Source organism: Rissa tridactyla, chromosome 6, assembly GCF_028500815.1.
Source record: "Rissa tridactyla isolate bRisTri1 chromosome 6, bRisTri1.patW.cur.20221130, whole genome shotgun sequence".
Classification (NCBI taxonomy): domain Eukaryota; kingdom Metazoa; phylum Chordata; class Aves; order Charadriiformes; family Laridae; genus Rissa; species Rissa tridactyla.
In genome coordinates, this window is record NC_071471.1 from 23,113,407 (window position 1) to 23,131,087 (window position 17,681).

Consider the following 17,681-nt stretch of genomic DNA (forward strand, 5'->3'; position numbering starts at 1 on the left):
TGAGCAAGTACCACCATCCAAGTCACAACCAAAATGTATGGTTGCTGTTTTTATAAATGGACTTGTTCCCTAATCCATAAACAGCAGACTGAAAATCACCAGAGTAAATTAGAAAAAAACCCAAATACCTCCTGAAACATTTCAGTGTTACAGGACATCAACAATATTAATTTGGCGAATGACAGGTATCGTTTCAAATTCTTATATTGTCCTCTGTTATATGCTGCTTTTGGAATGGTGCAGATGAGCTCAATACGCTAATCCCTGTTCTGTCATGTCTGTCTAAATTTTAGCTACCACCCACAATACTGATGTCAGGAAGCTGCGTAACACCATACTAAGGAGCTTGAAAATCCAGTATCTCCATTTGTTCTGATCAGGATTTTCTTGGGCATTTCAAATGTTTTGGAGGTGATCACAACTAAAGTTTTTCCAGTTCCTGGATGAGTTCTTTGAATATAAATGAAGTTGAACAAGTTGAAGTAATGTTAGTGAGTATTCAGATTTTAGGGCTCAATTGCAACTTGCCATGAGCAATATTGTTTTAGAAATTATAGACTTGCAGCATATCTTTGCCTCGCACACCTTTTTTTTCCCCTGGTATCCAGATGTACATATTCTAGGTTTTATCCGACTCCAGCCATCTGCATATTTTACAGACTCTCTCATGCATTTTAATTGAGGCAGGACAGAGTTTCAAGGTACCTTCATTTAGTCATTTCTATGGAGGCAGCCTGCACGCCTTTTGATCATGCAAACTGCAGCTGTCTAGCCCTTGGTTCTGTTAGATGAGTATATTCCTATGGATTTGCAATTTTATATTGCAACATGTATCTGTTGAAAAACTAGAACAGTATATCTTTTTAACATAGCTTTCTTTTTTTTTTTTAATTAGCAACTTAAAACTCCATTTCAATTAAGACAAAAAATTCTCCCATCTGTAAACATACCTTGAACACCTTTAAAACCTGGGGGACCTGGATTTCCAGGGTATCGTAGCGTAATGCAGACAGTCTCACCTGAAGCGAGAGGGAGAAAGAAACTGGACTGTTTGATTTTAGAATAAATGGAGTCTGAACACTTACTGTAGTATTTCCGTGCAACTAACCAACCAGATGTGCAAAGGTAAAGAGAAGGGAGTGTTTATGCACATTGTTATTTCCATATTACTTAGTGTTTAATAGAGAATCTTAAAATATATTTTTCTTGACACTTATTTTGTATAGAATATTGGTAGTGATTAAAATTGTTCTAATACAGTTGTATTCTGTAAAGACAAAGATTTTTTTTTACTTGTTGCAGAAATTTGTCTTTGCAATAGTCTCTGTTGCAAGAAAAAAATAGTATTTTCATCTCAGTTCTATGTACATTTTTGATTCACACGTATTGCTATCAGTGTAGATTTTTTTTTTATTTTCGTAGTGATTTATATCCCTAAAAACAAGCCTTAATGTATTTATTATAGGGATATTTATATATATTTAATATTTATTTATATAGGGATCTATCTATATAGGGATAATATATTTATATAGGGATTGATATCCCTAAAAAAAAGCCTTAAGTATGAGTTGTATTTTCCTGCTCCTTCAGCAAAAAAGCATTGCCATGCAAATCCTTACACTCAGGAATACTCTTCAGTCCAGAAAATAATTCCTCTGATAGTGTGCAAGTGGTGCTTTGCAGGTTTAAGGCCCCAGCAATTCATATTCTCACTAGTGTCTGCTGCTAAATGCGGACAGCATTGTACCTTTCAGTGGCCGTATTTCACATGACCACTGAGCTTGCCAAAATTGATTTCACTATAAATTAATAACGCGGTATATAATACATATGAAACTGTAGTGGATGCTTCCAAACATGTATTTTGTTGTTTGGTTCTTAATGTAAGTATTCAAAATTACCTTTCTGGCCCTTTGGACCAGGTGGCCCAACACTACCAGTGTCACCAAAGTCTCCAGGGCTACCTCTGACTCCTGGAGGGCCAGGAAACCCCAAACCAGGCAATCCCATCTGTCCTTTTATCCCAGGAAGTCCTGGGACCCCAGGGAATCCTTTATCACCTGGTAGCGGTACTCCAGAATCGCCCTAAAAGAAACAAATTGTTGATAAGAAATAACAAGACCTATTTTCTTTCCTGTCTTTGATTATCAAAAGCCATGTTAGACCATTATCTGGAGAAAACATTCTTCCACAATTAAGTGACCACATGGATGATATTAGTAGTTTTATATATTCAAAGGCAATAGGAACAAAGGGTAGAGTTTTGTAGGTTTTTTTTCCTACCTGATTCCATAATACTGGCAACAGTACATGCAGAAATTATATTCAGGAATACCAAAATAAACAGTAATACTTCCAAGGAAATAATGTTTCAATTAGCCTAACATAAAATGATAGAAGTGATTAATCTGCTAGGAATATGGAATAAAATGGTACTCTTCTTCAAGTAGCTAGCCCTTTCATAAGACAATATGTTAACTGAAACAGAAAAAAATTGTGAGAAAACCAAACATACCTCAGCTCCTTTTTCCCCAGGCAATCCTAGTTCCCCATCTCTGCCATCGTTACCTCTTTGGCCTGGAAATCCTGGAACTCCAGTAGGACCTCTTTCACCTTTTATTCCTTAAAACAATTTTTAAAAAATTAAGCATAATATTTGCAGTAAGTTTGGGGTTTTGTTATTTCTGCTCAGGTAAATGCTGGGTAAGCGTTCATCGTATCGGTATGATAATCTCCAGTTCTTGAATTCACATTTCCTTAATGGGGTATTTTAGGCTTAGTAAGGCAGTATGTAGTTGGACACGTCATGGAACAACTTGGTCTCTCTGTAAATGACATGTTCACAGGCACCACGAGAATGTGGCTTTTGTTCATGCTATATACAGAGTGAAAACGTTTTGCTATAGAAGTCACTCAGAGTTTTATTCTTGATTTCAGTGAAATCAGGATATAGCAATGCCATATGATGCAGAATATTTTCATCAATATTCCCAAAAAGTTTTTAATTTTTTCTTTATTTTTTTTTTTTACCCCTAGATTTCTTTTGCACTGATATGTATGAAAATGTAATTTTTGCATAAAGGACAGTAAAAATATTCTAACCCAAAGATTTGTTTTGCTATGTCAAGAAATCCTTTGCAAATAAACAGCAAATGTTTTCCTTGCTCCAACATCTGTAAACAAACACAGGCATCCAAAGCTATGCTAACTTTTCACGAACAATAAGATGGACAATCTTTTGTCTGAATAATTAGTTTAGCATTTCTAACTAAGCTTAGCCACCAGATTGCTGTAATTTCTTGTTCTCTATTTCTTTCCCTTTTGCAAATCATAACCAAACTGTGGAGAGGTTTTGATCTATTTAATTACAAGAATTTCAGTTGGGCAACTGGTGGCCTATTGTTTCTCTTCAATGCCTGGTCAAGAGTAATTTTTAGAAATAGGAGCAGGAATCTTAACAGACATTGAGACTTTGAGTGGCTTCTATACAATAGTATTTCTTCACGCTTTCACAATAATTGTATCCTGCTTAATCTTTGCTATAAAGACCCCTGTAAGACCCTGATTATCAATCAGATGACATGAAAAGTCATTTGTTAGCATTAATAACGAGCTGTTAAAACTGTTTTATAGCTCAACTGTAGAATAAAAACCACAAAATCCTGTGTTGATCTTGTGTTCAGCAAGAAGAAAACGAATGAGATGGTACCAAGAAAGCAGTCAGGATATACATGACCTCTAGGCTTCAGTCACTTGCTAAATTAGTGACTTTAATAAAGAGTAGATGAATATGGTTTTCTCACACTATTGCCTAGGCATTGTATAGGAAACAAAAGGGCTAATAATAAAATGTGTGTTTACCTTTTATTCTAACTCTTCCTGGATCTCCCTTCTCTCCTTTTTCACCATGTTGTCCAGCAGAACCAGGTATACCCTTACCATTGAAGAAAAAGTCAGTTACCTCTAGCAAGGAATCAATGTGGGAATTGAGGGGAATGTTAGGTATCTATGTCTTGCTCTTGCATTGTTTCCCAAACCCAGGCCAATTTAAGTAACATGCCAAAAAGAAACACTTCTCTCTCTTCGTGTCTATGAAGATGTGTGTAAATGGCACCTGGCTTTTTCAGCCTGACTCTGCCAAATGCACAGACATACAACTATAAGATGCAAGAAGAATCAGGTCCATGGCCGTATACAGCTGTGGCTGTAAATGCAAGAATATTAAGATGCAAACAATTCACAAACTCTTCCCACTGCAGACTTCAACCCACAATCCACCGAGGCTACACAGGAAGGGATTCTGTGGAGTGCGGTGACTGCTGGATAAGGCTGTCCTCCCAGATGCGAACGTAGTAGTTGGTAAGTGACGCTTTTTTTGCTGAGTTAAATCCCATAAAGCTGCCAATAAAAAAATTTCATCTACATCTAGTTAGGTAGCTGGTATTGTCAGAAGAATCTATGACTTGACAGGTTTAGAGAGGAAAAGAAGTAATTTTGTATGTTTTTCTGTAGATTTATGCTCTCAGCTCTTCAAGCAGAGTGTGGTTTGCATATCGTCATTGGTAAGGGTCTGATCTTGCGACAGTACATGTGGGTAAATATGTTTTTTACCTTGTGAAATTTACACAGAAGTAAAAGGCCACTAATGTTGAAAAGCTGGGGTATTATTTAGCCAGTTTCCTCTGTAATAGGTGGAGAAAACACAATTTATAAAGTAATTGTAAATCATTGTAACAATAAAACAGGCCGGAGACTTCTGAAAAATGTGGTGTATCTGAAACAAGCAGTGACTATTTGTTAAAATGTCTAGATCGTCATGTTGGCAGTGATGAGTTATTAGTGTTTGAAAAGTGAAATGATACATTTGGGAGGAAAAGAGAGCAGAAAAATGGAAAAAGTATATATCTGTAGGAAATCCATTAGACCAAAGCATGTCTGTATTGAGGTGAATTATTTCTTTTCAAAATGATTACTTTGTCCTTGTTTCCCACTTAAGCAACCTAAGAATACCAAAGTGTTCAGGACAAGGCTTCAAGCTTTACTTCAGAACCACGAGTGCTAAAACATACTTTCAAAAGTAACACAACAAATAAAAGAAAAATAAAAACAAATGCAAAGCTTGTAGTGGAACCATTGGAACTCAAATGGCAGAGCCCCTTGACCTCCTTCCTTCAGTCTCACAATGTTTGTTTTTTTTTTTTCTTTTGAAATAAAATGTTCTGGAAACTTTTAAGCAATTCCTCATGTGAAAAAGAGTTCTGTATTAAAACAAAACAAAACCTCAAAAACCCCAAACAAAATAAAACATAATGGAAGAGTCATAAAGCCAAGCATATCTACCTATATTTTCAAAGAATTGGTCTCACACGCAAGAAAATATATTTAAAAAACCCTCTATTTGGCATCATTTTGCTATGCAGCATCCTGGATGTACAGTCCACATGCCAGACCTGAACAAGTGGAACAAAATCACAGCAAGTCCAATAAATCATCTTATAATGTTCTCCTAAGGGAGTTAAAGTGGTGTTTGGAATTATTTCTCGCTGTGGTGAATAAGATAAACTTATATGAAGCACAAATTTTTATTCCATTTCAGCCTCGTTTATAATATGTATGCTTAGAGGGACAAGGCATTGCCTATAGTAGCTGATCCTTGTGGAGAACATACTTTGGCTGAGTAGTGATTGAAAACAGGAGATTATGAAGCAACATGGAACCGTAAAAGGGATAAAACCTAACAAATCGCAATGCCTTTCAGAGTCTGCACGAGTGGAAGACTCTACATTATGTTCAGACTGCCTTATAAAATAAATTAAGCATATCAAATAAATTAAGTTTTTCAATTAATTTCTAAAAAGGGAATAAAGAAAATGACTTGAAATGCCTGAAAAAAAGAGGGTTCCGTTTTCTTCAGGCCCTGTCCCCCCCAGGTAGATGTTGCATCATAGAATCCATCTTGACCTGCTGAGAGCATGCAATTCTTTACCTTGATAAGGTTTTGCTGGAAATGCTTTCCTTTGAAATAACTGAAAAATCATCTTCAGTGGAGCAAATTGTGCATCTACAATGTTTTCAAGAAAAACAATGGGTATTCAAAACTAAAAGTAAAACCAAGTCAAACCAAAATGAACATAGACCAGCTTTCCTAAGCCTCCTGATCACCCCAAAAAGGAAGTATGGGATTCTGTCCCTCGGTGTAAAACTCTGCCCACTGCCACAAAAGAAATCAGACAGACGCCAATAAAATGCATCCTCCAACAAGACTGTAATAAGCAACAGTAGATAAAAGTTTCAGGTAGTTTTCCAAGGCAGTTTCTCCACCACTCTGCTTAAATGCCTCCTGCATAAAAGGTAACTTGATGTTATTTATTTACTGAAGCTCATGAAAGCTACTCACAGGGAGCCCTGGTGATCCCACTGCACCGGATAAGCCTGGATCACCCTTTTCTCCATGTCTTCCAGGATATCCCATTTGTCCTTTCCTTCCTTGAGTACCTGGAGGTCCTTGCACACCACGGGGACCAGGAGGACCAGCACTACATGAGCACAGGCCTTGATTTCCTATGTGAATGCATCAAAACCACATTGAAACAGCTGCAAATTTAATACAGAAAAAATAACACTGCCCTTTTATTCTGTGTGAGCAGTGCACAGACGGTTTTATCTCATTATGGCCTTCAAAGGAGTGAAGCATATCAGTCTCCTTTTACAGTGCTGAATAACCGCTGCACTGACATGACTCTACCAACTTAGAAGCCCCAGTGCTAACAGGCCATTTAACTCCACACTTTGATGGGCCTTATGCTCCAAGTTACCATAACCTTCTTGCAAATTTAGGTCTGATGTATGTGGCGAAGGTCTCATATTTAAATTGTTGCTATTCAGGCATACTTACCCTTTTCTCCTTTTTCACCTTTTCTTCCCGGAAGGCCTATCTGACCTTTTGCTCCAGGTTCTCCTGGGATCCCTCTGTCAGTACAGATGACACCTTTGAAAAAACAAATTGTACATCTAGTATAAATTGGGTTGACTGTTTCCATAACTTGGATCACATGTTCTCTTCTCCCTTCTCTTGTTATACCCATGTGAAAAACTAGAGATCTTATGAAATGCTTTACAAGTTGTTGCTTATAGATCATACTACAAGAGTCAGTCTGGCTACAGCTGATGTTGACACATGTTGTTTCCATTGCCACTATCTCTTCCTTTATCCACTGTAGAATTTTACGACTCTTGTTTCTTTACTAAAGGATGCTGATTTGGGTTTCCTACACAGTTTGCTGTGTTTCTTACTTCAGGTGATATATTTCTAGCAACATTTTTCTCATATATTACTTTGTGGGTTTAAATCACACAGAAAATTATGAAAATCTTGACATCTCACTGACTGACAACTAATAGGAAAAAAATTTTTCTACTTCAAACGTAAAGTTTGATAAATCTGTCAAAATCCACTTTTCACTTCTATGTTTTTTGTAGGAGTAACGAAAGCAATGGATCTATTAGCGTGCAGAATATTCTCGCCATATAAATTGCCGTTAAACCTACTAGGTAGTCCAGGTAAGCCTTGTCTTCCTGGCTGTCCTGGTAGGCCTGGTGGTCCAGGAAATCCAGGTCTTCCTGGAATTGATTCACCTGTTCCAGGGAAACCAGGGTCACCTTGAAAACCTTGAGGTCCTGGTGCCCCACTTACTCCTGGCAGTCCAGGCAGACCTATAAAGAAAATAATGGTATATGGCCCATACAGCTTCATAGTAACAATTACTACAAGATACCAAGGAGGAAATTATAGACCATTCAGAACTGTCCTGAAGAAGAACGCCTATATAACAAAGACTTAAATCTAAATCTTTAGGTTTCCCAGGATTCCCAGGAAAAGGGGCTCCGCTTTAGACATTCAAATCCTTCTTCTCCTCCTCCCCATTATCTAATTTCCAGGCATCCCAGTTAATCTAGTTCCTTATACAGAGCAAAGTCATCCTTCTCACCTTCATTTATATCTTTTTGAGATGGAGAATAGAATTTTTGAGCACAGCACTCCATTTACAGACATACCATGTATTTACAGTGCACAGCAGCATTCTGCTTTTGTCTTCCGTTTCTGTTCTAGTAATTCCTAATGTTCTGTTTGGATTGTTTTGGTTCTTCTATGGCCACTAAGTGCTGAGCTAATACTTTTACCAACTCTTTGTAGAGCTCAAATCCTCATGTTAGTGACTTGCCTCAAGCAAGAACAAAAACCAGTTTTCTTTTAGCTGCTTTCTCTCCTACTGGTATATAGTTCACATTTTATCCCCTACTTCTCTTACTTGTTCCATCATCTCCTGGTCTTCCTAGTGGGCCTGCAGGACCAATTGGTCCAACTGACCCCAGATCACCAGCAGGACCTGGAAATCCAGGATCTCCTTGTGGACCTACACAGAATTATAAAAACATGTGAATTGAACACCTTATGCAATTGAGAGCTTAAATCTAAATTAAAGTGCAACCAAAATAATAATTTGGAAACTACACAAAAGTAAAATACAGGAACTTCTTTCGTCTTTGTGAAACATTTTTGAATAAATGTGTAACAACTTAATTTTAAGGTGGGAGGATTTGGTTACTTTTCTATGGATTCCTGACCATTTCGTGGGCAAAGTTTTAAGTCTTTGTCACTCCGTAGCAGTATCTTCGTGCTACGCATTTCAGAATGCCGAGAGAAATGTTTTCCCAAAATAAATACACGTAGCATTTAAAATAAATGTGCATCTCATGTTATGCACATTTGGCAGTGCACAGAGGGAGGTCATTTCAGGATCATCCTAGTTGAAATGACCCAAATTTTAAAAACTATATTTTCAAAATTGCTATAATGAGTAAGTTTAAAAATTGCAATTACATAGTGATAAAGAAAATGAGAATCAGATATAAATGGCTTCATTAAATTGGAAAAACAAAACATTGGTAGTAGTTCTGTTCTCAAACAATTCTGCTTAAGGCCTCTCTGTCTGAAGAATGTATCTACTGACACACCATGCACATAATTAATTTTATATGTTGAGATATGAAGCATGGGATTAAGTCTTTTGTTGCATAGGCTGGAAACACGCAGAAGACAATGGAAACCAAATTTAATTGATTTTCAGATGAGACCCCTATCTAATAGGGAGGTTCTGCTGAACTGGGGTTGTGTTGTAACTTCTGTGTTCATGACCAGTGTTTGTTGCACTAGGAATACAATTTATGAGAAGTTCTCTGATAAAATATTCTTACAATACAGGTTCCCCAAGTGCGAGATGCCAAAGAAAATCCCTTCCAGGCAGCAGGCTTGGCTGTTCCTCACTGCATCCTGCTATGAGGTAAGAACTTCCACACACCTTTTCACCAATTAGATTACAATGATGGGGATAAAGGGAGCTGGGACATAAAAACCCAGCCTGAGGTTTAAGTAGGAAGGTATTCTGTTGGGAGTACTCATTCCAGGATTTCACCCATGCTATGCAATAGGAAGCTTAATTGTAGTCTAAAATCTGTGTGTTGTGGCAATTCTGAAAATAGGAATTCTATATTACAACGGGATGCTTGGTTTTCTTATTTGTCATCCATTATCCACCATTATTTTTCATAGCTTTTTCCTCAATATGCTTAGGTCCAATAACGGGACAGTCCTGCAGATCTACCTGTGACTGCATGCATAAAGATCTATCATGCAAACATTTAATCTGAAACTTGAATGCTTACCATAGTTCTAGATCAGTGAGAAACAAACACAGAATGTGGCCACTAGGAAAAGAATGTTTTATGATTCTGTCCCCTGAATCCCTAGCGATCACTTTCAAACACCTTAGCAAAATAGGTCCTACACACTTCATACAGCAGAAAGACTAGTTATAGTTGTAGACTAGCTATAACCTTTTATAGGAGGCAGCAGAGTTCCAACAGCTCCAGGAGGACCTGGGGGCCCTTTTTCTCCTGGATCCCCCTGTAAGAGTCCAAGAATAAATTTTACTGATGGATACAAATATGCAGTGTGCTAGCACGTAACTGAAAATTGCAACAATGGTGGGGTATGTAAGGATGTGGCACATATCGCCTGGGAAACTGGATTTTGACACTTCACAGCATTTAAAACCAGGCAACAAGATTTTAAATAATCATTATCTTTCAGGATACCAATGACTAAACACTAATATACCTATCGCACATATATATTTGACTCTTCAGAACTTGTAACTGCTGAACTTGATTTCATTCATGTATTGTGAAGACAAATCAATTACAGTAAATCAGTACCTTATTTAATTGGGATGTTTTGATTTAACAACCGAGCTGTAATTATTTGCTTTAAAATTCTATACCAGAATTTGGAAATTATTTCTATGATGACAGATAAGCATTAAGAAGAGAGTTTTCACAGTCTGACAGAAACTATCGATGGTAAGAGATAGTCAAAGTTCTTACAAGAAGTTTAAAATATCTGCCTTGGGGAAACATAAAAGTGCCTACTAATGGCAAGGAAAATCACTTCTGCTTGGAGGATTTCTAAATTAGCATGGATTTTGATATGTAGAACTGCAAGTGAAGTGGACTTCGGGGAAGTCTCTTATGTGGCAAATTGTATTAGACTTTTTGCTTTGTAGATTAGGAATCAACCCTGCTCTCTGCAGCAAACGGGAACTGAGAGAACAAGAATGTGAATGTGGGAACCGCGTAGTGAGATTGCATTCCTGGGACTGGAGTTCAGGGCCTTTTAGGACACGGACAAGGAGAACTGGGACTGAAAAACTGGATACTCATTCTTACACAAGTGAAAACAAAGAGACCATGCCTCTTTCTGGGCTTTTTTTTTTTTTTCTTTTAAATTGGTAACTATATGATATTTAAACAGTTCTGGAGCTGTCACTGACAGCTTGTTAAGGTCCTCTTGACCTTTGGCCTTTTGGTTGGCCTTTTTCCTTTGACTGTATCTCACATAATGAAATAACACCATTGTGTCATCTTTGGCTATTTTAAAGAGGAAAGTAAATATGTCTTCCCTAATGACAGAGCCTTCTTCCCTAAGAAGAGCCTTCTGTGTGGCAGGAAAGAAAAAAAATAAACCTAGCATTTTTCCTTCTCCTGGATAAACTTACAAATTATTCTGACATTTAAAATTAATTTAACGATGATAAAACTATCAAAGATTTGTATAATAGATGGATATGGCCCAAGTCTTATATGACTTTTGTTTTAAAATGACACAACCAGAACACAAGAAAGAACTCAAGAGTCAACGAGCCAAGGTCAGAAATTTCAGTTCTTGGTATCTCCTTAAGTGCCAAATTCCAGTGGTGGTCTCTGAAAACCTGTATTTAGGCTGTTAGGTCTTATGACCCTCTCTGGATGGCAGCTTTATACTTGCTGTCTCTTCACTGTTGGTACACTCCTACATAGTGGCATACATATGTTTGGATTATTTTGTTGACTGATACTGTTTCCTCTTCCCGTAAAAATTTCAGGAGACTTGACTCGCCAACAGTTTAAGAAAAAAAACAAAAATGCCAAAAACATCCAGTGGAAGCATCTCTCTCATGTATAATCTGGAGTCTTCTTAAAATGAAAGTTTAAAATCACTTATCAGTTTTATTGATATCCCTATTAAGCATTAAACACTGTTATGTAAGTTTCTGTAGCTTTATATAATGTCAATGGCCAAGAACATTTTGCACTTTCTGTAAAGACCATTCATTATTTTAATGAGACTCATTCCATTAGTAGCAGAGACAAATGGTCTCAGAGTGATTTCAACAGGACTCATATCCTCGCTTGTATTTTGTCTGAAGTTGCCTTCTGTATTTTTCTCATATTTATCGCAGAATGGGTGAGGTTAGAAGGGACCTCTGGAGAGCACCTTGTCCAACTCCCCTGCTGAAGCAGGACCACGTACAGCCGGTTGCCCAGGATCATGTCCAGGCAGCTTTAGAGCATCTCCAAGGATGGAGACCAGTGCTGAGCAGAACGCAAAAATCACCTCCCTCGGTGTACTGGCAATACTTTTCCTAATGCAGCCCAGGATACCATCAGCTGCTTTTGCAGCAAGGGCATGTTGCTGGCACAGTGTTGCCAATGTCCAGACTTAAGGACCCAAAGGTATGCCAAGAATTCCTTGAATTCCATTCTTTGCTTTAAGTAAAAGTTAACATTTTTTTAAAGATGAAATCTACTTTGAACGCAACTGGTTTTTTCCTGACTCTTTCTTTCTCTTAAATCTGAATGTATCTTAGATTCTATTTGAATGTGTTTATTTCAGAAAATCTACATGAGGGTGGGTTATTCTCAGGAGGGATTTTAATCATATCCTTGTTCCTCCAGTATATGTGAGATCATAAGCAACATCTGGTGAGGCCAGATGAACAGTTGATACAGACTAGCTAGATCTGCACTTTTCAGGAATAATCAGATTTATCCAGTTGCTTTTCAAGAAAAACTACAGCATGTGTGCAATCATTCTGAATTTTGCACACCTGTGTGAGTTAACCTGATTTTTTTTTAAAGTTGTGTCCATACTTGAATCATTCTCTCTTGCTCCGTGTATTAGCAATTGGAATTTCATCTTTCCAAGGTATTACTACAGGCATTCAAACTTTTCTCCAGTATAATCTACCAACAATTAATTATTCTTTGCTTACTGTTTGTAGTGTTAATTGATGGCTTCTCAGGCTTTGGGATTATCAATGGAGACTGAAAAATGCACTGTTCTGCCTATACAACATCTTGTCTCAAGTTTATTAATGACGCCCCTGACTAAAACAATGTGCACATCAGGGTGAGAACTTTTTAACAACCCAACATCAAGGTTTGATTCTAGTTTTGGGGAGTAATGGACTGTCATGATCTTTCTGTTACTAAGACAGACATGCAATGTCTAATCAGTATCCGAATGATCCTACGTTGTTGTGAAGCTGCTAATGGGCAAATGGCAGAAAAATAAACATCCATGGACAACTTATTTTTTCCCCAAGTATGACTATATTAATGAAATCTTGGCTGAAGTTGATCTAGCACTCTCCTGGCAGTCCTAGCTTTCAAACAAGTAAGCCTGTGACTAAACCAGATGTTTTTATCGTACTTTTACTTATTTACTCCATGTGCTTGTCATTTCTCATTTGTAAACCTGCTTCTTGAAAACCTGTTTGTTGCTTTTTATTTCTCTACTTTCAGCTGTGTCTTTAGCAGTATACTACTCATGGGAAGCTTGGACCAGACACAGTTTATTTCTTTTTGTCATCACAGATTATGGAGAGCGTGTTCCCATCTTAACCTTAAATTTATAACAGAGGTGATGCTTACTAAAATCCCTTGAGTGTCATTCCTCTGATTTCACAGATATAACCACTTGTGCTTGAAGGAAAGTTACTGTTTTATATGCAGCTTTCCAAAAAGATTATTTCAGAGAGAAATAAACACTTCCCCACTTTTGTATTTCAGAATATTTAGAGGTAAGTTCATCAGTGTCACAATTTCTGCAGTATTGGTTTTTTATCCTCTGTACTGATGATAACTTGATAATAGCTTCGATGATGAGCTTTTTCAGCCCTGCTGTCTCTACTGATGATCCTGTCACCCATCTTCTTCACTGCAGCATTTCATTCCTCCTGCTGCTCATACACTGTACCACCTGGACCCTAGCCCAGGGACGCCCTAGAGTTTCCCCTGGCTAGATTCACTGCTGCTTTGCTCCTTCTAGAGTAGCATCCAGAGCTGGTTTTTCATTCTGAATGTGCTTCAGCATTGTAGATTCCATAGAAAATATAATAGTTTCCCTTCGTTCAAGAGTCTGTTGTTAGTCAGAATTACAATATGATCATTGGTTCTGCAGCCTGAAGAAGAGAATTCCATGAGTTTATACTCTGAAGTGTCACTAGACTGGCACCTGGGTCTTCTGAAATGGTATTAAGTATCTCTTCCATGCTTTTCAGATGAATATTCTCCTCTCTAACTGATTAGCTCCCCAGATATGACACTTATGCTTCTAAACACTACAGGAAAGCAACATGTATTCTAAAACAAACAAAAATGGCTAGCATCATCTAAGTGAGCAAAAGTAGGAAATGTTTAATCAAAGCTGGTGTGAAGGAGTCCAATTTCCATTCTGGTAACCATCTTGGAAAAGCTGCTTATGTGAACAGGTTGAACACATGCAAAGAGACTTTGGTAACTCATGCAAACAAGCCCATCTGAATCAAATTTTGCCACCTCATTTGATGCCAATTATCATACTAGTTCATGGACCAAAGTTTGCAGGATTGTACTGTTACCTAAATAGCAGGTTCATTTACCTAGCATATGTCTCTGGGAAATGCAGTTCAACCATGAATAACTTGCAGAGTACTACAACTCATGGATTAGACAACTATACTGGTATAGTTAAAGGTAACTATTGACAATTGGGATTAACCAATTCCTATGGTATGCAAAATGGAATTTCCACTCTCATATGCACCAAGCAGGAATGTTTACTTACGTTGTTATTTAATGCCACTGGGTTAGGTAACTATGGCTATCATGAAAATGGTAAATCTTAAAAGTAGTTACAACTGTAGAAAAGGAAAGGGTCTGATAAGCAGGTACATTTGGAAGGAATCATTAGCATTTATATAGGGGAGCGTGTGTGTGTGCATGCGTGCACGCGCATGTGTGTTTGGTGGCTTTTTTACCTGTCTGCCTGGATAGCCAGGTTGTCCAGGAAAACCAGCAAATCCTGTTTCCCCCTGGAAAGCGTCACATAAATATAATTTGATTAATCTGTTAAGACACTAATATAAGTAATTGAACAAAACCCAGTAAGGCAGTCACACAATACTGTCATGTTGTAATAGCATCTGCAGTTTGTTTCAGAAAATTCTCTGGGTGTGTAGAAGAGATGGTATGTTTCACAGAATCTCTTCTGTTAAAAAAAAACAACCCACAACATGTATCACCAGGTTATTTAGATAGTGGCCAGCAGATTCAGTGTAGCTGGGGCACAGAACTAGCTGGAATACATATCAGCAGACTCTAATAGACTGTCTGCTTAACACAGCTGAAATTGGTTTGCTGCCTGCTGAACTACTGTTGCATGGCAGACAGCTGCATATCAGCTCCTCCTCTCCTTTTATGATATAGTAATATATTCATCCATCCAGTATTCCAACTCTTTAGGTAGACAGTGGTAAAAAACGGAGTAAAAAGCAATTTTGCAGATAAAACAATCACCTGGAACACAACTCTAGATGCAAATAATTGTACATTGATGTTATTTATGAATAACGCAATCATTACCTGAACTAGATTTGAAAATGAGATGGAGAGAGGAAACAGAGAAAAGGACGAGATGTAGATCTATATACCTCTATCTGTTGTTTACTCCAGTAAGATGTCATAAGTTCACAGCTAACATTTAGCAGACTTAAAAGCATAACTGGAATTTCTTGAGCCACAAATCGAAACAAAACATGCATATAACACAAAATACAAGAACACTGTCACCATGGCAACCAAAGTTACCATGCTGTGTAACTTTTCTATCATGTTATATGCATGTCCTACTGGCTTTTCCTCCTGCTTGCAACTTCAGATCCCATTAGCCAATTTCAGACAAATTTCAGTGGCAGAAACCAAAGACAAAGAGTTCATACATCCTCTGTGGCAACAGGTAGCAGGAGAGAAAGGAAGGAATGCAATGTCTGCTATCAAGTATGCGGAAACTCCAAATCTGCACAACTCCACAGAAAACCAAATCTCACTGATCCCGCTGTTCAGGGAGCTGTTTATACTTTGTATCTTCTTACCTTCATTCCAGGAAAACCTGCAGGTCCATAAGAACCAGGATCACCCTGATAAAAGCAAGCAGAATGTGAGCTTTTACTGTTTGTAAAAGCTTATTCAAAATAACACTTACTCAGAATTGCTGAGCAGTTAATGCTCCTTAGCTAATTATTACTTGGGATATTTCCCAGTAATATTATTATTCAGAATTGCTAAGCAGTTAATATTCCTTAGATAATTATTACTTGGTATGTTTCCCAAAAACTTTGCAAAGCTTTTGCAAATACTTTATATGAGAGAAACGCATGAATTTGAACTACAGCCCAAAGTAAACCAGACAGGTCTTCACTTAATTTTTTTTATCATATTGCACAAAGCACAGTAGTGGACATGTTGCTCCATGTGAGCACTGTTATGTAAATCAAGCACAAGATGCTGTAAAAAGTTGCCATCAGCAGGTATGGAATACATTAAATTTACTGTTAGTACTGTGCTACTCCAGAGAAGCTTTGTGCAGCCCTAAATATTTAGAGGATAACTCTACAGATTTACCTTCTTTCCAAGGACAGAAAGTCTGTATGAACGTATGTTTAAGTCTGAGACAGGGTGAGTCCCAGGGAAGGACTCCAAAGTATTCTACACAGATAGTATGATAGATCAGTTTAAAAAAAATGCATAAAATCTTCCTTGGAAATGCAAACTTAAACTTCTAAATATATTATGAACCTAATCATAGTGAATTTGTGAAATAATTTCTTCTGCGATTTCCTTACCCTCAATCCAGGGAATCCAGGAATGCCTTTTTCACCCTTTTCTCCTCTCCCAAGTACACCCTGGAACATTCAAAATAATTGTTTAAACAAGATGCTCAGTGAAGTTTGCCATAAATTTTTGGGTTTGTGCATGTTTATTAAGTTATGTGTATATTAGTTTAATGGTTCTTGTTTCACTTGCTAGGCTCAATCACTGGGCCTTACTTCATACAGCACTGCTATCAGTGCCTACGTAGCTTCAGTCATTCAAGGAACTTGCTATGGTTTCTTCTCCAAGCTTAATGTGCTTTCAGCAGTTACATTTTTGGGGGTTTTTTTTTTAAAGCTCTGGGCATCTTTTAGGCTGCATCAGTCAATTTCTCAGTTCCTACTTATAACTAACAAGTGTACTATTATCTACATAGACAGCTAGTACTGGAGCAAGCATATAAAGCCCATCTTTTTCAGGGTAAATCTGATATAGAAAGATCAGTTTTGTCTCCTTTTCCAGTGCTAAGTAACAGTGATCCTTTTATGATACAAAACGAATCTGTGAAAAAGTGCAAGACTTAGAACTCAGGAATGTGATGTTCAGGCTTCTTTTTTCTTCTTTTCTGCCTGCCAAGCTAAATACGTTTTTAACATAAACTAGACTCATTCTTTTGTCGCTAATTATCTTTGTTTTTTCTGAAATCTGGTAGTTTCCTGCCTGGGGATTTTCCTTCTCCAAATCTATCAGCAGTAAAGACTCCAGAATATTTTTTGTGGTTGCTTATGCTCAGCATCCATGAACTCCTTACTGGCACACTAATGTTTAAATTAATTACACTGACAGAAAGAAAAGAAAAGCTAGAATAGATAGCAAACAGCAACTCGTTATCCAAACAGATGGCTCTGACTTCTCTACTCTTGAGGATACCTTCCAGTACCTGAAGGGGGCCTATAAGAAAGCTGGGGAGGGGCTGTTTGCAAGGGCATGTAGCAATAGGACGAGGGGCAATGGTTTTAAACTAGAGCAGGGTAGGTTTAGATTAGACATTAGGAAGAAGTTCTTTACAATGAGGGTGGTGAGACACTGGAACAGGTTGCCCTGAGAGGTGGTGGAGGCCCCATCCCTGGAGACATTCAAGGTCGGGCTTGATGAAGCTCTGAGCAACC

At 37.7% G+C, this 17,681-nt stretch overlaps 1 protein-coding gene across 1 annotated transcript in view; it reads right to left on the reverse strand.

Annotated features, from left to right (window-relative positions):
* COL4A4 (collagen type IV alpha 4 chain) overlaps window positions 1-17,681 on the reverse strand; it is a 75,728-nt gene that overhangs the window by 27,048 nt on the left and 30,999 nt on the right. Inside the window, exons 15-26 of the mRNA XM_054205271.1 lie at window positions 16,545-16,604; window positions 15,795-15,839; window positions 14,682-14,735; window positions 9,898-9,967; window positions 8,313-8,417; window positions 7,552-7,716; window positions 6,899-6,991; window positions 6,401-6,564; window positions 3,865-3,937; window positions 2,519-2,625; window positions 1,905-2,088; window positions 951-1,019 (exon numbers count right to left, since the gene is read on the reverse strand). Coding sequence (XP_054061246.1) covers window positions 951-1,019; window positions 1,905-2,088; window positions 2,519-2,625; window positions 3,865-3,937; window positions 6,401-6,564; window positions 6,899-6,991; window positions 7,552-7,716; window positions 8,313-8,417; window positions 9,898-9,967; window positions 14,682-14,735; window positions 15,795-15,839; window positions 16,545-16,604 — 1,189 coding nt within the window. The remainder of the gene's footprint in view (window positions 1-950; window positions 1,020-1,904; window positions 2,089-2,518; window positions 2,626-3,864; window positions 3,938-6,400; window positions 6,565-6,898; window positions 6,992-7,551; window positions 7,717-8,312; window positions 8,418-9,897; window positions 9,968-14,681; window positions 14,736-15,794; window positions 15,840-16,544; window positions 16,605-17,681) is intronic.